Source organism: Elaeis guineensis, chromosome 8, assembly GCF_000442705.2.
Source record: "Elaeis guineensis isolate ETL-2024a chromosome 8, EG11, whole genome shotgun sequence".
Lineage (NCBI taxonomy): Eukaryota > Viridiplantae > Streptophyta > Magnoliopsida > Arecales > Arecaceae > Elaeis > Elaeis guineensis.
Window position 1 is genome coordinate 19,703,213 of NC_026000.2, and position 22,952 is coordinate 19,726,164.

The window sequence follows — 22,952 nt, forward strand, 5'->3', positions numbered from 1 at the left end:
AAGGAGCTAAACTTGTTTGTCATTGTAAAACTTTTTTCATCTCATTGCTCTTGTGTGTATAAATTTTTGGGGTGTTCCAAAACTTGGGGAAAGATTGATCCAAATCTTAAATCGAAGTGTGTAAGGTTGGTTTGTACCCTTGAAACAAGTGTCTAGCTTGAGGATAGCCAGGGTCGGTGGAATCCGATGTTGTAATCATTGAACACGATTAATATATTGAAATTTTCAAGTAGAAGCTTGAAGAGTAGACGTAACTGCAAAGTTGGCATGTTGGCACCAAACCACTATAAACTCTTCTTATTTGTGGTATCTTTATTACTCTTCTTGCCTTCTTATGTTAATTCTTACTTTCTCACTTGAATACTCTTAAAATTTCTTGTCTTTGCCACTGTACATCACATATATCATCTAAGGTACTTTTTGTGACATAATTTTTACTTAATCTTTTTAAAAAAATCTATTTCACCTCCCTTTTGGGTTGCATAGCTAGACAACAAGTGGTATCAGAGCCTGATGCTCAAGCCCTTTCTTGATTTCACCATTAAGAGCTAAAGATCTTTGGCAATCCAAGTCAGTAGCTCACTTGCCAAGGGGCAATCCACAAACCGATCTTCACTTTTCAATGGATCAAACTACACCTATTGAAAAGCTCGTATGAAGATATTTATCCAAGCACTTGATTTGATATGTAGAGTATCATAGTAAATGGACCTCACTCACCCACCAAATTGATTGATAGGAAGGATGTTTTCAAACTCGAAAGTAAGTGGGATGAGATTAATAAAAAAATAGCTCAGCTCAATGCTAAAGCTATGAATGTATTGTATTATGCACTAGATGCAAATGCGTTCAATCGTATTTCAACATATAATTCTGCTAAAAAAATTTGGAATAGACTAGGGGTAACACATGAAGGTATGAATCAGATTAAAGAGTCAAAAATTAACATGCTAGTACACAAATATGAACTCTTTAAAATAGAACCGGATGAGTCTATTACCCAAATATTTACTCACTTTACTGACATTATTAATGGTCTTAAGAGTCTTGATAAGTCTTAATCTAACAGTGTCTTGTAAGAAAGGTTCTTAGATATCTACCAAGAACGTAGGAAGTAAAGATCACCATGATTCAAGAGGCAAAAAATCTTAATGTTCTACCTTTAGAGGAGCTTCTCGGATCGCTCATGATGTACGAATCGACCATGAGACAGCACAATGAAGAAGAGATCAAGATGAAGAAAACAATTGCTCTCAAGTCCACTACACAAGAAGAGGAGGAATCGGATCAAACTCAAAACAATGATGAGGATGAAGAATTGGCACTTATCACTCGAAAATTTAAAAGATTTATGAAGAAAAGAAGACAGGGATAAGAAGAAGGCCACTAACAAAGGGGGAGCCTAGCAAAGAAAGAGACAACCTTTCATATGCTATGAATGTAAGAAATTGGACCACTTTAAATCTGATTGTCCACAACTCAAGAAGGCCCTTAAGAAATTCAAGAAGACAATGGTGGCTACATAGAGTGACAGCGATGATTTGAGCCCCGATAAAGACACCCATAAAGAAGCCAACTTATATATCATGGCACATGAAAATGAGATAACTTCAGAACTTTCAAATGAATTTACTTTTGATGAACTCCAAAAGATTTTTTATGACTTATTAGATGATCTAAAGAAATTAGGACTAAAGAACAAAGAGCTGAAAATGAAAAATCAGTGTTTATTAAAAGAAAAGAAAAATATTTCAAATAAAAACAAAACTCTAACTCAAAAAATCAAAACTTAAAGATGGAAGTAACTAAATTCAAACCAATTGTAGAAAAATTTATTTTAAGTTCAGATGAACTTCAAATGATTCTTGATAATCAAAAGATGATGTATAACAAAGCTGATCTTGGTTATAACCCGCTAAAGAAATAGAAATTCCTAAAAAATATTTTTGTGAACTCCTCTCTTGATAAATCATCAAATGTTTCTTGTTTCAATTGTGGTAAAGTAGGTCATAAATCATATGCATGTTTTTCTAATAAATTTGGTAGCTCTTATGTAAAGAAAGTATGGATTCCAAAAGAAAGCATAATGACTAACCAAAAAGGATCCAAAAAAACTTGGATATCTAAAGTTAAAACTTCAATTGCTGTGTAGGTGTCTTACATCTCAAAGATCAAAAAGAAAGTAGTATCTCGATAGTAGGTGCTCAAGACATATGACAGGTGATGAATCCCAATTCGTTACTCTTGAGGCAAAAAATGGAGGGATGGTTATCTTTGGAGATAATGAAAAAAAAAAAGATTATCGAATTAGGTAACATTGGTATCACTCCCTCTACATTTATTAAAAATAGTTTATTGATTGATGGTCTCAAACATAATCTACTTAGCATTAGCCAATTTTATGATAAAGGTTTCAAAGTTATCTTTGAATCTTCTATATGTATTGTAACTAGTCCCAATAATGATAGCATGAGATTCATTGGACATAGGTATGGTAATGTTTACATAGTGGATTTAGATGATATATCCTTACAAAACATGCTATACCTAATAGTAATAACTACTCAAATTAATGAAACTAGTCGGTTTTAACACCGTAGGTTTGCACATATAAGTATGAATTCGCTCTCAAAACTTATTAAAAAAGATTTAGTTGTTAGTTTGCCAAAATTCAGTTTTGAAAAAGGTAAAATTTATGATACATGCCAACTAGGAAAATAAACAAAAGTTTCATTCAAATTCAAAAATATTGTTTCAACTTCTAGACCATTAAAGTTATTGTATATGGATTTGTTTGGACCCACTAGAACTACAAACTTAAGAGGTAAACGGTATGATTTTATAATTATCGATGATTTTTCACATTTTACTTGGATTTTATTCTTGGTATATAAAGATGAGACTTTTTTAGCCTTTTTTAACTTTTATCGAAAAATTTCAAATGAAAAATATTTTTCAATTCTTAAAATTTATAGTGATCATAAAACCGACTTTGAAAATCAAGATTTTGAAAAATTTTGAGATAAAAAAAGGATTGAACATAATTTTTCTGCACCTAAGACACCCCAACAAAATGTATGATAAAAAAAAAGAATAGAACACAAAGAAATGACTTGTACCATGTTATGTGAAAGCAATCTTCCTAAATACTTTTGGACGAAAGCAATCAACATGGCATGCTACATTCTTAATCGTGCCTTAATTAGACCACTCCTAAAGAAAACACATGATCTTTGGAAATGTAGCAGACCAAACAATGGATATTTTTATATTTTCGATTGCCGGTATTTTGTTTTGAACAATGGTAAAGATAAATTAAAAAAATAATAATACAAAATCTGATAAAGCCATCTTTCTTGGTTACTCCACTTCTAGTAAAACATATAAAATTTTTAACAAACGGATCTTAGTTGTAGAAGAATCACTGCATGTTGTTTTTGATGAGACTAATGATCTTCCATCAAAGAAGAGAGAGACTGTTGATGATGCAGATCCGATTGTAGAAGAAATGAAGAAACTCATCCTAAAGGACTCAACGATGAATAATGAGAAAGAACATGAAGATAATCATGATGATGATAGTGAAAAACAACAAGATCAACAAGAACAAATATAAGGTACAAATAGTCTTCCAAAAAAATGGAGGCATGTCCACAACCATCCCAAGAAACTTATAATTGGTGATCCTACACATAGGATAAGAACTCGCTCTTCACTTAGAGATACAACCATTTTGCTTTTGTATCTCATTTTGAATCAAAAACTATAGATGAGGTTGAAAAAGATCATAATTGGATAAATGCCATGCAAGAAGAACTAAATCAATTTGAAAGAAACAATGTATAGACCCTAGTTGAAAGATTTGAAGGTCATCCTATAATTGGAACAAAATGGATTTTTAGAAATAAATTGGATGAAAATAAAAATATAATTAAAAATAAAGTAAAATTAGTAGCCAAAGAATATAACCAACAAGAGAAAATTGATTTTGATTAGACTTTTGTACCGATAGTCAAATTAGAGGTCATTAGACTCTTGCTTGCTTATGCTTGTTATATGAATTACAAATTATTTTAAATAGATGTTAAAAGTACTTTTCTAAATAGTTATATTGTTGAAGAATGATATGTAGAGCAACCCTTCGATTTTAAAAACCATACTTTTCCGAACCATGTTTTCAAGTTAAACAAAGCTTTTTATGGTTTAAAATAAACACCTAAAGAATGATATCAAAGACTTAGTAAATTTTTTCTAGAAAATGATTTTTCAAGAGAAAGAGTATATACCACTCTTTTTATAAAAAGAAATCATGATGATATTCTTATTATTCAAATATATGTTGATAATATTATATTTAGGTCAACTAATGAAGCTTTATGTCAAAATTTTGCCAAGTTCACGTAGGGAGAGTTCGAGATAAGTATGATAGGAGAACTTACATTCTTCTTCGAACTTCAAATTAGACAAACGAAAAAAAATCTCGATCAGCCAAAGTAAATACGCAAGAGAGCTACTAAAGAGATTTGGAATGAAGAAAACCAAGAACATCGACACCCCTATGAGCCCTTCATGCAAGCTGGACAAGGATGAGAATGGTAGAAGTATTTGTTGATCCCAATTGATTTTGATGAATAACAAAATGTTTGAGTATATATTTGGACTAATGAGTTCTTTAAGTTCATGTTTCAGGAGAAATTACAGAGTACCAAAAGAAAAATTTTAATGATGCAATTAAGAACAATAAGGAAAAATCTGGAAGTTTTTGAAGTATGTTACATATCTCAAACAAGACTGAAGAAAGATATTCAAAGGTTGGAATTGAAGAAATATTCAAATTGAAAAAGATCACAAAAATTCAGTGGAGAGCACCTCGAGTCGACTCGAGGCTATTTCGAGTCGACTTAAGCTGGAACGGCACGCAAAAAGGATTTTGGCACGAAAAAAATTTCAGCCGACACGCCCTCAAATCGAATCAAGTTGGGCGCGAGTCAACTCAAGTGAATAGTGGTCAAAAAAGCAGAGTTTTAAAACAAAAAATATTTCAGCCGAGCTGAGGAGTCGAATCGTCTCGAATTGCTCGAGTCGCAGCCGCAAGATGCCAATAGAGAGCTGATCTTTGGGACAAAAGACTCACAGACTAGTCGAGTCGACTCGAGGTTCAGCCAAGTTGACTCGAATCGCAATGGCTAGTTCTACAGAAAATTCAGAACAGTGCAGTTTTGGCTCCAACAATTAGAAACGACTTTTGAGGCTCCAAAATAGTACTTCAATGCTTCTAACAACTGATTGAAGTGACAAGACAAGAGAATCAAAGTGAGAAGCACAAAAACAAGAGAAAAAATCCAAAAAATATTGAAAAAGAGTGTATTCAATTTCCAACTCATTGAAATATCAAATCAAAATATTTTTTTCAGCAAGAAGATAAGCTCATTCCTCCAAAAGCTTCCACAAAAGAACCAAGAGCTTCATCGATTTTATTGATCATTAAAGGAGCTTTTTATTTTCATTTGTCCTTCTACTTTTGTTCTTATTGTAACTAGCTTTAATAGGGTTTTGAAGCTAGGAGATAGGCCCATCCAAGCCTAAGAATTGGAGTGTAAGCCAAGAGTTGGCTTGTTTGTTGGTGGTTGTTGGTGATCCGGTGTAAAACTAACTAGATTTTGAATAGTAAGCCTAGAAAACTATCCTACTGTAATCTTCAAAAGATTATAGTGAAATTTTCAAGTAGATCTTAAAGAGTAGACGTAGGTGCAAGGGACACCGAACCACTATACATCGGTTGTGTTTGTGATTGTGCTCTTCTTTCTTACTCTCCTTACATTTATATTTCTGTATATCCTATTTCTGCACTCATCAATACTTCACTAGTTTTCAAAACAACATATTATTTCCTTAAATTTTAAAAAATCCAATTCACCCCCCCTCTTGGGTTGTTCTACTAGACAACAAGTGGTATCAGAGCTCAATACTCACTTGCATTTGATTTAACAATCAAGAGTTAAGATCAAATGGCAACCCAAATGAGTACGTCTCTTGCCGAAGGGCAATTGACTAACCGTCCGCCTTTGTTCAATAGAACAAACTACACGTCTTGGAAAGCACGCATGCGCATTTATATTCAAGCACTTGACTATCAACTTTGGAGAGTTATAGTCAAATGTCCACACACCTATAATAAAAATAGATGGTAATGATGTTTCCAAGCCCGAAGAGGATTGAGATGAGCATGATATAAAATTAATTGAATTGAATGCAAAAACTATGAATATTCTATATTGTGCATTAGATGCTAACGAATTCAATAAAATTTCTACTTGCATTTCTGCTGAGGAGATTTGGGATAGATTGGAGGTTACCCATGAGGGTATCAACCAAGTCAAAAAGTCAAAGATTAATATGCTTGTTCATAGATATAAATTATTTAAAATAAAATTAAATGAATTTATTACCAATATGTTTACTAGATTCACTAATATTATTAATGATTTGAAAAGCTTAGAAAAATCTTATTCTAACAGTGGGCTTGTTCGTAAAATTTTTAGATCACTTCCGAAGGCTTGAAAAGCAAAAGTCACCGCAATTCAAGAAGCCAAGGACCTCAACAAGCTACTATTGGAAGAACTCCTTGGGTCTTTAATGACTTATGAGTTAACCATGAGGCAAAATGTGGAGGAAGAAACCAAAATGAAGAAGACCATAGCTCTCAAGACTACAACCTCCAAGGATGATGATAGTGAAGAATCCGATGAAGAAGAGGAAGAAGATAACTTGACACTAATGGCAAGGAAGTTCCAAAGATTCATGAAAAGAAAGAAGCAAAATTTTAAGAGAAAGCAATTTAAAAGAGAATCAAGCAAAGATAGAGAGAAGGAGAAAGACAAGAAACTTCCCATATGCTTTGAATGCAAAAAGCCCAATCACTTCAAAATGCACTGCCCTCTTCTCAAAAAGTCAAGCAAGAAGGTCAAGAAGAAGACAATGATGGTACAATGGAGCGATAGTGAGAACTCTAGCTCCAAAAAAGAAGCACGAGAAGTTGCCAACCTTTGCTTGATGGCTCATCAAGAGGAGGTAAATGCTGAAACTTCCTTAGTTTTTACTTTTGATGAGTTACAAGAGGCATTTACAGATCTTTTAACTGAATTTAATAAAGTAAGATTGACAAACAAAGAACTAAAGTAGCAAAACCTTAGTTTAAGTCATGAAAAGGAAAAGATTTCTGAAAAGCTTAATTCATTAGCTTGTGAAAATCAAAAATTAAATAATGAGCTAAAGAAAATTAAACCATTTGTAGAGAAATTTACTCGTAGCCTCGAAAAATTGCATATATTACTAAATGAACAAAGAGCTGTATTCAATAAGTCTGGATTAAGATTTAAACCATAAAAAAAGCAAAAATTTCTAAAAAATCTGTTTGTTAAAGCTTCATCAACTCCTATTTCAAATGTTTCATATTATTATTGTGGTAAAATTGGTCATAAATCCTATGCATGTGATTTCAGAAAATTAAATGAAAAAATAATTAAAATGGTTTGAATTCTAAAAAGAACCATGAGCATTAACCTTAAAAGACCCAAGATGACTTGTGTACCTAAATTCTCTACTTGATTTTCTTGTGTAGGAGTGTCTTGAAGTAACTTTTAAGTCTTTAGCATACATAGTGTCTAGTCCCAATGACAATGGCTTCATGTTCATTGGACATAGATATGACAATGTCTACGTGATGGATCTGGATGATCTACACATGAAGAATGATCAATGTCTTATAGCAATGGAAGCCAAAGTTAGTGAGACTAGTTGGTTGTGGCATCGTAGATTAGGTCATGCTAGCATGGATTTGCTTTCAAAACTCATTAAGAAAAATCTTGTCAAAGACCTACCAAAATTAAATTTTAAAAAGGATCAGATTTGTGATGCTTAGCAATTAGGAAAACAAACTAAGAATTCTCTTAAACCAAAAGACATGGTTTCAACATCTAGACCTCTAGAATTGCTTCACATGGATTTATTTGGACCTACTAAGGCCACAAGTTTAGGAGGTAAGAAATATGGGTTTGTAATTGTAGATGATTTTTTAAGATTCACTTGGATAATATTTTTAGCACAAAAAAATAAAGCATTTAAAACTTTTACAAAATTTTATCAAAAAATTTTAAGTGAAAAGAACACATCCATTGTAGGCATTCGTAGTGACCATGGCACCAAATTTAAAAATCAACACCTTGAAAATTTTTATAATGAAAAAAGAATTGATCATAATTTTTCTGCACCTAAGACACCTCAACAAAATAGAGTGGTAAAAAGAAAAATCGCACATTACAAGAAATGGCACGCACAATATTATGTGAAAGTGATTTACTTAGATATTTTTGGGCGGAAGCCATCAATACCGCATGCTATATTTTAAATCATGTATTAATTAGACCTATTCTAAAGAAAACACCATATGAACTTTGGAAAGAAAAGTAACCAAACATAAATTATTTTCATATTTTTGGTTGTAGATGCTTCATACTAAACAATGAAAAAAAAATTTAAAAAAATTCGATGCCAAATCGGATGAGGATATCTTCTTAGGATACTTCACATCAGCAAGACATATAAAGTCTTCAACAAGAGAATTCTCATTGTTGAAGAATCTATCCATATAGTATTTGATGAATCTAATGATAAAATTTTTAGAAAAAAAGATGTTTTAGATGAGAATGCAGGAATTCTCAACAAGAAGATGGATAGCCTCACATTGAAGGATGATTCCTTGCAAAATAGTGAAGAAGATTCAAGAAAGAAGGATGAAAAAGAAAAGGAGGAAGAAGAAAAGAGCTATCAAAAGAGTGGGAGGTATGCACATGGACACCCTAAAGATCTAATTATTAGTGATCCATCACAAGGAGTAAAAGCTCGATCTTATATTAGAAATATTAATAATTACTTAGCTTTTGTATCACAAATTGAGCCTAAAACCATAGAAGAAGCTGAAAATGACCCTTATTGGATAAATGCTATGCAAGAAGAATTAAACCAATTTGAAAGAAATAAGATATGGACACTAGTTGATAGACCTAATAACCATCCTATAATTGGAACAAAATGGGTGTATAGAAATAAACTAAATGAGCATGGTACTATTGTTAGAATAAAGTTAAACTAGTTAAAGGATATAACCAAGAAGAAGGCATTGATTTTGATGAAATCTTTGCTCCTGTAGCTAGATTAGAGGCAATTAGGCTACTACTTGCATTTGCATACTTTATGAATTTTAAATTATATTAAATAAATGTTAAAAGTGCATTCTTAAATGGATACATAGCAGAAGAAGTATATACTGAACAACCATCCGATTTTGAAAATCATGCATTTTCAAATCATGTTTTCAAATTACATAAGGCTTTGTATGGATTAAAACAAGCTCCACGTGCATGGTATAAAAGGTTGAATAAATTTTTGTTAGACAATGAACTTACTAGAGATAATATTGATAAAATATTATTCTTTAAAAAAAAAGACAATGACTTGTTAGTGGTACAAATCTACGCAGATAATATTATCTTTGGTGCTACTAATGAATCTCTTTGTCAAAAGTTTGCCAAGTTTATGTAGAATGAGTCCGAGATGAGCATGATGGGAGAGTTAAACTTTTTTTCAGACTCCAAATTAAGCAAAGTAAAGAGGGGATCTTCATCAACCAAACAAAGTACACAGAAAATGCTTAGGAAGTTTAGGATGAAAACTTCAAGACCCATTGGCACACCCATGAGCCCTTCGTGTAAGCTTGATAAAGATGAAAAGGGTAAAGATAGATACTAAACTATACAGAGGTATGATAGGATCATTACTCTACCTTACTGCAAGTAGACCAGATATTATGTTCAGTGTATGCATGTGTGCTAGGTATCAATCAGATCCTAGAGAATTTCATTTACTTGATGTTAAAAAAAAATTTAGATACTTGTTTGGCACACTTAATATAGGTTTATGGTATGATAGATTATCATCATTTGAATTAATTGGATATTCTGATGCTGACTTTACTGGATGTAAATTAGATAGAAAAAGCACAAGTGACACCTGCCAATTTCTAGGAGTTAATTTGATCTCATAGTTTGGTAAGAAACAAAACTCGATAGCATTATCTACGGCAGAAGCCGAATATATTGCTGCCGGAAGTTGTGCTCAAATCATGTAGATTAAGCAACAACTTGAAGACTTTGGTATTAAACTTAATAAAATTCTAATAAGATGTGACAATACAAGTGCTATTAATTTAACTAAAAATCCAATTCAACACTCAAAATTAAAACACATTGAAATAAGACATCATTTCATAAGAGATCATATTCAAAATGATGATGTAATGCTTGAATTCGTACCCACAGATAAATAATTAGCTGACATTTTTATCAAACCCCTAAATGAAAAAAAATTTAGCATCATTAAAAGAGATCCAAGGATTTGCTATCAATCAGAATAAACCTCATCTTTATAACCCCAAATCAAGTTAAATCAAACCTAAAATAATCAATTTTGTATGCATAACCATTGATTGATGTCATTTGGAATCCCCAAATATTTTTTTTATGCTGAATTTTCACTAAAACTGTAAAAAGTTTCAAACTCATGCTCGAGTCGACTCGAACTAGAACTTGAGTCGACTCGTGCTCGAGTTGACTGGAAGTAAATTCGAGTTGACTCAACTGTCGGGACCATGGGCACTTAAACAGACCTGCGACTATTCACGATGCCCTAAAATCATTCTGTGGAGCCCGTAAACCCCGAGTCCATCCTTAAACTCTTCGTGAGGGTCCCCTCTTCCTTCCAAACTTCCCTCAAACAGTATCCCCTTCAATCTTCGCCCTCCATCTCCTTGATTTTCCCTTGATCTGTTGTCCATTTGAGCAAGATGGTGCGAACTCGACATATAGGATGGAGAACCCTCTCGACTCGGGGCATTGAGTAGTGGAAAAGAAGAAAGAAAGCTAGAATGGATTGATCTCCGTCTCCACCATCCGAAACATCCCGAGCTCCTCAATAAACCGTGGAGAATGAGCCGGATCTAGGTATGGAGTCTTCCCCTACTCCACGACCCTCTCTTTTGGGTAGAATGGCCACTAGGGCCATTGCCATGGGCAGACGAATTGATTTCGATTTTTTTTGAGAAATACAACTTCTCCATCGGTCCATGGGTAGAAAATATGGGATGGAAGAATTTCTGTTCTATGAATATCCCTAAATACCTTAAACTAGTTAGAGAATACTATGAAAATATGAGAAGGGGAGCAAATGGGTTAGTCACCACAGTGAAAGGGATACCCTTTGAGATTTCTGAATCAATCCTAACAGGAGTGTTTGACATACCTGGAGAGGGAATTGTGCTTGAGAAAGTATCAGACAAGAAGACTGCTTTGAGACTGATTGTTGGCAGAAAGGATATAGTAGGAGAATTCTTAGCTAGCACCCTCTCAGTAAAAATGAGGATTTTACACCATATAATCGAAGGAATTTTTATTCCGAAACTAGGTAGACGTGACTTTGTTTCTAAGAGGGAGATAACAATCATGTATCACATTGTTCAGGGCATACCGTTGAATCTACCAGGCATCATGATGCACCAAATGAGGGAGGCCTCGGTAAGGACCAAAGTATGCTTACCCTATAGAATGGCTCTGACCAGACTATTTGAGGCTGCTGAAATTCCAGTGGAAAATGAGGCATTCACTAGACTATTTCGCTTTGATGTGTATGATGAAAAGGCATTGACTAGAATGCAGTATCATGTTGAGGCTGGGAGATGGGTAAGGAACAAGTCCAGGCAGGAGAGAAGGGAGCCCAGGATAGAGGAGACAGGAGAGCCATCTACACCCATTGCCCCTAGAGCTCCATCTGATTATCCTTCATCATCTAGAGCTGCACCTGATCTTCCTTCACCAACCACACCACCTGCTAGACCCCCTATACCTCTACTCCTCAACCAACAGCTACTGATTCTACCACATTGGAGAGGCTGGCTGATCTTATCTCGACTAGACTTAGTGCCCAGATAGCAGCAGTATCTGAGAGAGTAGAGGCAATTCAGACTGAGATGAAGTCCATATTTGAGAGACTCACTATGTTAAAGCAGAGAAGACAACAGCCAGATGCCCCCACTAATCTTTCAGAGGTAGCATCAGAGATTGCTCGATTAAGAGGGAAAGTCGAGTCAAGAAGCTCTGAGATGCTTGGAGCTATCAGCGGACTTGAGCAAACCCAGCAGCGAGGCATTATGTCTGTGCTTGGAGCTATGGGGAGCATGATTGGGAGGATTGAGAGACTTGCCCCAGGCGCCATACCAGCAGCAGCAGCAGATGCAACCGCCAAAGCTGCCATGTCTCGTCCTCCATCAGCTCAGTCTCAGCCATCAGTTTAGTCACAGTCTCAGCCACCAGTTCAGTCACAATCTCAATCCCAGCCTCCTATTAGGCCTACCCAACTGCTGCTAGTCAGCGCAGACCACCTTTCAGAGTATATACTAAAGCTGGAGTAGGATTTCCTTCATCCCCGATAGTTGGTCCATCGAGCAGGACCAAGAGTAGGAGAGTTGGACCATCATTCTCACGAGCTTCCTCATCCGAGACCTTGGACATTCCTTCTGATGAGGATTAAAGGCATAGGGACTTGTTCAGCTATATGATGTATTAGGACTTATGGTTGTATTTGGACTTCTGTGTTGTCTTTTGGATTCTTGTGTTTGTGTTAGCTGACTTATCACTGTATTAATATGATTTGCTTGTATTAGTTGACTTATATGACATTGTATATTGGTGTGCTATGACCTAGCACATTCATTTTGACGAATGCAATGCTACACTATTACTTTTCCTTATTCTTGTGTTATGAAATATTCTAAATTCCTTATACCTTGCCCTTTTGATTGATGACAAAAAGGGGGAGTAGAAAAGATTGAATGAGCATATGAGAAAAGAATATTATGGGCATATGAGTGTACGAGCATTGCTTAGCATTGCTTACTTTGATATTGCTTGCTTTGATATGTATCTCATGAATGTATCATAAATGTACATATGTATTGATATGCACCTCATGAATGTATCATAAATGTACTTATGTGTCTTGTGAATGTAATTTTCGGCTTTAACATATAAGTATCGCAATGGGCCTTAATGTGTATTATGTGTACATGCCAATGTCTCATAATGTTCAATATATGTATGAAGAATATTGCTTATATAGCACAATCAATGAATGAACAAGTCTTAAGTGATATATAGTTAATTGATACTCACACGTTTAATTGAGGTTGAAATAAATATGAGCACACACTAAGGGAGAGCAAAGCTTAAACTTATGAAAAAGCTCGTACCTTTAGCATATTTCTTGAAACTTATGCATACTTTTTGCCAATTGCTCATATACTAAAAAATTTTGTCATCATCAAAAAAGAAAAGATTGTTGACCCCAAAGATTGATCTTGATGAATAACAAAACGTTCAAGTATATATTTGGACTAATGAGTTCTTTAAGTTCATGTTTCAAAAGAAATTATACAGTATCAAAAGAAAATTTTAATGATGCAATTAAGAACAATAAAGAGAAATCTGGAAGCTTTCGAAGTGTGTTACATATCTCAAACAAGGTTGGAGGAAGATATTCAAAGGTTGGAATTGAAGAGGAATTCAAATTGAAAATGATCACAAAAATTCAGTGGAAGGCACTTCGAGTCGACTCAAAGCTATTTCGAGTCGACTCAAACTGAAACGGCACGCAAAAAGAATTTTGGCACGAAAAAATTTCAGCAGACACACCCTCGAGTCGACTCAAGTTGGGCGCGAATCGACTCAAATGAATAGTGGCCGAAAAAGCAGAGTTTCAGAATAGAAAATGTTTCAGCCGAGCTGAGGAGTTAAGTCGACTCGAGTTGCTCGAGTCACAGCCACAGGATGCCAATAGAGAGCTGATTTTTGGGATACAAGACTCACAGACTAATCGAGTCGACTCGAGGCACAACCAAATCGACTCGAGGTTCAGTCGAGTCGACTCAAAGGTCAATCGAGTCGACTCGAATCGCAACGGCTAGTTTCACAAAAAATTCAAAACAGTGCAGTTTCAGCTCCAACGGCTATAATTCAAATTTCAATGGCTAGAAACGACTTTTAAGGCTCCAAAACAATACTTCAATGCTTCCAACAACTGATTGAAGTGACAAGATGAGAATCAAAGTGAGAAGCATAAAAACAAGAGAAAAAATTCAAAAAGCATTGAAAAAGAGTGCATTCAATTCTCAACTCATTGAAATATCAAATCAAGACATTTTCTTCAGTAAGAAGACAAGCTCATTCCTCCAAAAGCTTCCACAAAAGAAAAACCAAGAGCTTCATCGATTTTATTGCTCATTAAAGAAGCTTTTTGTTTCCATTTGTCTTTCTACTTTTGTTCTTGTTGTAACTAGCTTTAATAGGATTTTGAAGCTAGGGGATAGGCCCATCCAAGCCTAAGAATTGGATTGTAAGCCAAGGGTTGGCTTGTTTGTTGGTTGTGGTTGGTGATCCGGTATAAAACCAACTAGATGTTGGATAGTGAGCCTAGAAAACTATCTGACTATAATCTTGAAAAGATTATAATAAAATTTTCAAGTAAATCTTGGGGAGTGGATGTAGGTGTGAGGAGCACCGAACCACTATACATCGGTTGTGTTTGTGATTGTGTTCTTCTTTCTTACTCTCGTTGCATTTATATTTTTGCATATCTTATTTTTGCACTCATCAATACTTCACTAGTTTTCAAAACAGCACATTATTTGCTTAAATTTTGAAAAACCCAATTCACCCTCCCTTTTTGGATTGTTCTACTGGGCAACAGTATTGATTTAAAGCTTTATAGAGGCATGATAGGTTCTTTACTATATCTTACTGCTACTAAACCTAATATCATGTTTGGTGTGTGTATGTGTACTAGATTCCAATCTAATCCTAACAAATCGCACTTATTTGCTGTTAAAAGAATTTTAAGATATTTGAAAGAAACTCAAACATTAGGTCTATGGTTCTCTAAACAATCTCCAATAGACTTAATAGACTATTCAGATGCAGACTTTGCTAAATGTAGGTTAGATAGAAAAAACACTAGTGCAACTTACCAATTCCGAGAAGTAAACTTAATCTCATAGTTTAGCAAAAAGCAAAATTCGATGGCATTGTCTATGGTCAAAGCCGAATATATTGCAGTCGAAAGTTGCTGTGCACAAATCTTATGGATTAAGCAACAACTCAAGAACTTTGACGTCAAACTTAATAACATTTTCATAAGATGTGATAATACTAGTGCAATTAACTTAACCAAAAATCTAATCCAACACTCTAGATCTAAGCATATAGAAATAAGACAGCATTTCACAAAGGAACATGTACAAAATAATGATGTGATGATTGACTTTGTTTGCTCCGAAAAATAATTAGTTGACATATTTACAAAGACATTAAGTGAATATAGATTTTATGAAATTAGACGACAACTAAAAGTTTTAGGTCCTTATGCATAAAGCATTCTCCTTGATCTCAACTAGACATTTCCTTCAATATCTTTGGATCAAACCTTTTAAGCCTTGATTTCATTGGATTAAACTCAAATTCCTTGATTTTCTTGACCATCATTGAGCTTCCACCTTTCTTTCCTCCCATTTCTTTTTGATTTTCTTTATTTTCTTAAGGAAATGGCATTTCTGTTGAAAATGAGACACCCTCTGATTCATCCCATGAGAATGGGGCAATCCATGGGACGCCCCATAGGGGCTTTTTGGTCAAATCTTTAAGGATTCATGAGATGTCCTGTTTTATTTTAGAAATCCTTTCTCCCAAATCCCACGGGCCATCCCATTCCCTCTCCTCCCTCTGCCTCCTCCCGATGAACCCTTCTCCACTAGAAACCCAAGGAATCAAGCCTCCACCTCCCTCAAATTTCTTCAAATCCCACCTCAAATCCGGTGAATGTCTCCCCTATTGACTCTTTGGGGCTGAAATCGCTTGTTTTTGAAGCTTCTCTTAAGCCCTAAAACCCCTTCCTCATCAAGCAAAAATTCCATTTTCTTTTTCTCCTCACCTCAAAGCTTCTTCCACCGATTTTCCTCACTATCCAACATTCCCTATCCTTCTTAGTCGAGTCAAGCTCTCTATCCTCTCATGGCGTCAAAGATGAAATTCCCTCAAAGAAGGAAGTTGATGTGGGTACTTGAGGAAGAGCAAAAAAGGAAGAAAGCCGCTCCAATTCCCACTCCTCGCCCGTGACTCCAAACAAGGCACCTCTCTCGGCTAGTAAATTTTTCATGGGCAAAAACATAGATTTCCATTTTTTGGAGAAAGATGGTTTTACTTTTAGGGAGAAGATCAAGTCTCTAGGTTGGGATTCTTACTGCATGCTTAAAGAAACCACCTACATTGATCTAATTAGAGAATTTTATCAGAATTTTCTTCTCTGGTAGAAAAAATCAGATCTTTGGTTAAAGGAGTGGAGATTCATTTGGATGCTCATCAACTTGGATACATTCTCCACCTACCCCGTGAACAAAGTGTTTCAGATGTTTTGAACAACAAGGAAGATGGGTTGAAGTCAATTTTGGGAAAAGATGATGTAAGAGGGATAGATAAAATAGAAGCAAAGAATTTGAATGTTAAAATGAGACTACACCACATCGTGACAACTATTTTCTTTCCAAGGGGGGTTGACATGACTTTCTTTCGAGCAGAGACATTTGTATGATACACCATATCATCTGTGAAATTCTCCTAAATTTTTCGGCACTTATGATTGAAGCTATGCATGAGGCAGTGAACAGAACAAAAGCCCCCCACCATATGGTATGGCCCTCACGCGATTGTTTAGGAGTTTTGGTATTATTTTTGAGGGAGAGGCTACTAGTCATCTTGCGCACACCGACACCTATGATGCCCATACTCTACATCGGATGGATTTTTCTAAGATTGATGGTCGTTGGGTGAAGGGTGGTGGCACTGATGAGGAGGAGGTTAGAGCTGAGGGTAGGGCTAGAAGTGGGCCGGGCGGGGCCATACCCCTGCTCGAGCCCAGCCCAAAATTTTTTTCGGGCTTCAGGCCGGGCTTAGGTCCGAAATTTTTTGATAGACTCAGACCCGAGCCCAGGCCCGATCCTGGCCCAAACTTGATTAGGCCAGCCCACGACCCACACCATCTCTTAAAAAATTTAAAAAAAAAAATTCTAAGCCCTAATCCATTCCGATGGTCGGCCATAACGATGACGATGCCTGTTAGGTCGCCTCCAACTACTGCGACCACATCGAGGCCGACCGATGGTGCTTCGAGATCCTCTGCGAGATTGGCATCAAGGTCGCCGGAATCCGAAACGAGGGCCTCGACGAGCACAGCTTTCGAGACCTGAATGATGAGATCAACAAGCTCCTCCGCTTTCTTCACTATATATATAAACACTCTACCAAAAAAGAGATCAGGAGACGAACGAAGAAAAGAACCCATCTTTTCCTCATAGCAAGACTCAAAAATCCTTTTCCTTACTCTCCAGAGTCCTTCTAGAAACTCCTTAGAGCAAGCCGTCTTCACAAAAAGTGGGTGGATATATACAGTGGTATGTATACAATCTTTTTACACAAAGCCAGCTGCCATCCCTTTTAGCTTGGCTCTTCCACAGGTCTCATTCCCCCTCCACTAGTTATCCACGAATGCCCTGAAATTTTTCATTTTCTTTTTTTCAAATAATATGCACAATATAGATAGAAGAACCATGGAGAATTATTTTTTTAAAAGAAAAAAAAGAATAAAAGCAAAGATACCAAAAAATAAAAGAAGAAAAAAATCGCATCCTAAGTCCCAGAATGCAAGATCAGGGGAAAAGAAGGAAAGATCCAGGAAAATCACAAGAGAATTTTTTTTTCCTTGGGCCCAAAAGGAAAATGAAAGAGATTGAAAAAGAAACCCTAGAAAAGAGATTTGATGCAGAAAGAAAAGGGGATCATACCGACGGCTCATCAAGGACTTGCTCCACCGAGAACCTTCGAGAGACGTCCTTGTAGAGCATCCGACGTAGAAGATCTTTGGTCGCCAGGGAGACGGCGTGGAAGTTCCGCGTTGGGAAGTAGAGGTTAGCGTGGAGCACCGCCTCGAAGATCTTGACTGCTGTGTCATCATAGAAGGGTAGGACACCAGACAACATTATGTAAAGCACCACTCTGGGCTGAACTTTGAGCTGACATTCGGACTTGAGCTCGGGCTCGGGCTCGGGCTCGGGTCGGCCAAAGATATATCCGAGCTCGACTCGAAAGATAAACGGACTCTGTATTTAGGCTCAAGCCCGGCCTGAATTGTCTCGAGCTGAGCCCGATGTCCGATCTAAAGTCAGCCCGGCCTGATGGGCCTTGGAACGGCCCAAGCCAAGTTTCAACCCTAGCTGAGGGGGAGGGACCATCTTCACCACCTCGTGAGCATAACCCCGACATTCATTTTGTTTCTAAACTCGAGGCAGGTCCTTCAGAGGTAGTTAGGAGAGATTCTCATGAGCCCCAGTCTGTGAGCAGATCACGACATTCACCTATTAGACTGGAGGATAATCAGCTAAGGACTATTTCAAAGCAAATTGCTGGTATTCTTCTTGCAGCTAGAGGTACTTCTCAGGGAGAGAGTTACTATATGGCACCCTCCTCAGATAGGTCCATGGTGCCTCACATCTCCATGGTGACACAGATGATCTCTGAATTGAGCATAAGACTTGCGCATCTTGATGACACTATTTCCAGGCTCAATGACAGAGTCTTAGATTTGGAGGGAGAGTTGAGACGACTGACTCTTCCTACTAGACCAAGCGACGATGACACTACTCATTTGTCAGATTTATCAGTTGAAGCAGCAGGCTGCACGGTTTGATCAGTTCAATGGTTGAGTCTCTGAGATGGAAGGTTAGAGGATCAAGTGATGATGTTTCCACTAGGATTGGCTCACTTTTGCGGTCCATGTCGAGAGTAGTAGGTCAACTTGACTCTATTATAATTCTATTACTCGCTAGAGTCCCTACTTCTTCCCAGCCTTCCAAACCGTCTCCTTCCTCCACCCGTGCTATATCCTCTAGTAGGAGTCGAGGCCAACATAACCGTACCTCATCTCGTCCTTTTGTTCATCATGAGATTTCTTCCTCTGATTCTGATTAGTCCATGTGTTATGTTGTATTTTGTAGATGGAACTATGGATGTTGACTACTTTCATATGTATTGACGTATTTGGCTGACTTTATATACTTATGAGTTATGTGAACTCAATGTCATATCTTGTTGTATTTTGACGGAAATTATATCTTTTTGGCTGATATAAACTTAATGCAATATCTTATATCATGTAGTAAATATGAAGTTTGACTCTTGTTGACATTATCTACTGTGTATTTTGTTTTAATCATTCTTGATTGGTGTATTTTGTTATGGATCCTCTTTTCATTTGAGCAGCAGGTTCCTTATATTTAATCAAAAAGGGGGAGTAGATTTTAGCCAAGAATAAAAACTATTTTCTTACCAAAATTGATGACGTCAAAAAGAGAGAGTATTATGGTATAAGCAAAAATGTATGCTTGAATGGCTTTTTCCTTTTTGAAATATTAAATTATATGCTTGTTTGGCCAAATTGCCGAATTTTACACTAGCATATGTTAACACTGTAGCTCCGACCACTCATCCAAAAAGAGTTAAATCATCTAAGTGGAAAGTGGGGTTTATACTATATTTGTATTCTCTATCTTTTACTCCAATGATGCATCATATCATCTATCTTTTGGCCTTGATACTATGGCTTGATACATTAGTTTGAACCTCATGCCTTGAAAAGATGCATAAATTAAATTCATTTATATATGCCTTGATCTTAAGCTCATACATTTTTAATGGCACTACTTTACTCCAATGTTTTATACGGCTTATTCTGCTTATACTCAAATATTTTGTTATCATCAAAAAGAAGAAGATTGTTGTCCTAAGAATTGATTTTGATGACTACAAAACATTTGAGAGTATTAATGATTTTTATCTTTGAAGAAACTTAAGTGTGTATTTCAGAAGATTCAAGAATTTTCGAAATGATAAAGATACGTGGAGAAGGCCAAAGTTGCAAATTCATCAAGTTAGAGATAAAAATGATGTTGTTTGGAAGCCTCAAATACATTCAAGATGACTTCGGATCATTTGGAGATAATTTCAAAAATTTTGAAGATCAAAAATTGAAGAAAATCCATTTTGGACAAAAGGGAGCGAGCCCTAGGTCATCTCTTTTCAAAAGAAACGCTGGTATGCTGAAGTTTTGATTTGGTACACAAAAAGGGGCGACTTATAGGGCGACCTCTGCTGTTCCTGGGCCTAAAATAGTAAGCTTGTTTTTGCTGTCTGAAAAGGAGCGACCCATGGGACGATCTTTTCCCAGGGGACGACCCATGGGTCACCCCGTGCAGGCCTGACGCCGTAACGACTAGTTTTCTAACCCATTTTTGATGCATTTAATGCTCCCTGATCATTCTCCAATGGCTCTAAACGGCTACTAGACATTTTTCAACATTGATTGAAGGTATAAAGGCATTTAAAAGGAGGAAAAACTCAAGAAAAATCAAGAGAAAAATTTTTCAAAAAAAATTTAAGCTCCAAGACAAAGAAGCATTCCATTTAAGCTTAACCATCTCTCTAAAGCTCATTCAACTCTCCATCCCAACTGAGGGTGTTCTTAAAGGCTTCTTCAAGTTTGTGTAAAATACATTTATTGTTATATTATGCTCATTAAAGAGCTAAACTTGTTTATCATTGTAAAACTCTTTTCACCTCATTGCTCTTGTGTGTACAAGTTTTGGGGGTGCTCCAAAACTTGGAGAAAGGTTGATCCGAATCTTTAATCGGAATGTGTAGGATCGGCTTGTACCCCTGAAACAAATGTCTAGCTTGAGGATAGCTAGAGTCAATGGAATCTGATGTTGTAATCGTTGAATACGATTAATGGATTGGAATTCCCAAATAGGAGCTTCGAGAGTGAATGTAGGTGCAAGATTGGCACGGAACCACTATAAACTCTTCTTGTTTGTGATGTCTTTATTACTCTTCTTGCCTTCGTATGTTAATTCTTACTTTCTCACTTGAATACTCTGCACATTTCTTGTCTTTGTCACTACACATCATATATCTCATCTAAGGCACTTTTTGTGACACAATTTCCACTTAATTTTTTTTAAGAATCTAATTCAACCCCCCCCCGGGGTTGCATAGCTGGGCAACAACTCCTAACAATGTTTCACATCATTTATATAACCCTTGATGATAGATCCTTGCAACCCTAGTTTTTTTGGTCACAGTCTCACCACATCTCTCTTTTAGCAGCCTTGACCAAATTCCAGCAGCAATATTAACCCCACAAATCCTTCAATGTTGTGATCTTTGATCTGAATGAATCTTTTGCTATAATGCATCAGCATTAATTTATATCTTGACGTACTTTTCCATGAAGGAACCAACTACTGAAAGGCCTTCCCTTGCCTAAGAGACTGAAACTATATCCCTAGCCATGAAATTTCCATTTAATTTCTTCTTTCAATCACTCTCCAGCCATAAACCAGTCCTGGCTTGCAATAAGAGGTTGTCAATCTTCTTAAGTATGAACATGACCTCCAAGGCTATTTAGGTAACCACCATGCTTCGACTAATTATATTACAATCTGAGTTTTGAGGATTATAATTCACAGAGGTCAGCTAGACAAGAAAAACGTGTATCTCAACTTTATTGGAACCATTTATTTCAATTTAAAAGCCCAGTAGAAGTTTGACCCCACACAAACTCCACGCCAAACAAATTGTCAAATTAAAAACAGGAGAGCCAAGCATTGGACGATCGGTATTTTTCCCCTACAGCCAGCCAACAATCACACAGCAAAAAAATAAAAATAAAGATAAAATGCACAGTTGAAAATCCTTCTTTCTCTTTCTAACAGAACTATTAATGTAGCTCAATCCTCAAAATACTTTCTTTTGCATACCGACGAAAAAAGAATCAGCACTACACAAAATCCACGCAACATCCAAATACTAGTTGTTCCTCCCTAATAAATCATAATTGTTGCAAGTTTCATTCTTTCTTGGATCACAACCACTTTAGCGCTCGAACAATTTCGGAAAGCAATCACAATGCCAAACTATTAACACTCCATCACGGTCTTCCAATCTTCGGAAAAGTAAGCCCAATAAGAAAGCAACCAACAAAAGAAAGAAAAGGCACTGGAATCCATCAAGAAGATTGGAGCAATGGTAGGGCCAAGAACACCACCTTCTGCTGTAGAACCTCCGGTGTGTCGAAGATCTCCGACATCCCCACCGTGCCCACATCTGCTCTGTACGATAGCTTCTCCGCGTACCCCAAAGACATGGCTCTCTATTCGTCTCTAGTCTAGTGTCCCCGTCCCTCACTAGGGTTTTGGATTCTTCTCACAATGGTAAGGTCGGTGGGAGAGGAGGAGCCTTAGCTGTCCGCCAGGAATCCCGGAGGGGCTCCGGCTGGCGAACTAATAACGATGGGAAACGGTCTTGTCACCGTCCGTGGAGCGTAAGGAACTTTGACCAGATTCCACGGAGATAGACTTCTGTTCTGCGTTTTACCGCGAGAATTCTTCCTAGAAGATTTTTTTTTTCGATCCCGGAGAAAGGGAGAACGCAAGGAGCTGGGAGGTACGATGGCACCTGTCACCGCGCGCTAATGTGTTGGCACGTGTGAGCGGATGAGATTGAGCCGGGGATGGAGTTATCAGGGCTGAGCAAATAATTGAAATCTGAAAAATTTTATCCAACCCGAACCAATAATCATTGATTTTGATCGGTGAAAAAATATAAATTAGATAAAATTAAATTAAAATTTATAAAAAATTAATTATTTACGATTAAATTTAATTTTTATATTTTTAAATTATTTGA

At 36.4% G+C, this 22,952-nt stretch overlaps 1 protein-coding gene across 4 annotated transcripts in view; it reads right to left on the bottom strand.

Annotated features, from left to right (window-relative positions):
• The window catches only part of LOC105049963 (NAD-dependent protein deacetylase SRT1), a 55,905-nt gene extending 33,221 nt beyond the window's left edge, over positions 1 to 22,684 (bottom strand). For 3 of the 4 annotated variants that reach the window (XM_029266085.2, XM_019852075.3, XM_073262017.1), the window contains exon 1: positions 17,996 to 18,205. In XM_029266085.2, the coding sequence (XP_029121918.1) occupies positions 17,996 to 18,190 (195 nt within the window). In that variant the 5' untranslated portion in view covers positions 18,191 to 18,205. Of the gene's footprint in view, positions 1 to 17,995; positions 18,206 to 22,311 lie in introns of those variants that run through there. The other variant, XM_010929788.4, reaches the window with a different exon arrangement.
• Positions 22,685 to 22,952: the final 268 nt, after the last annotated feature.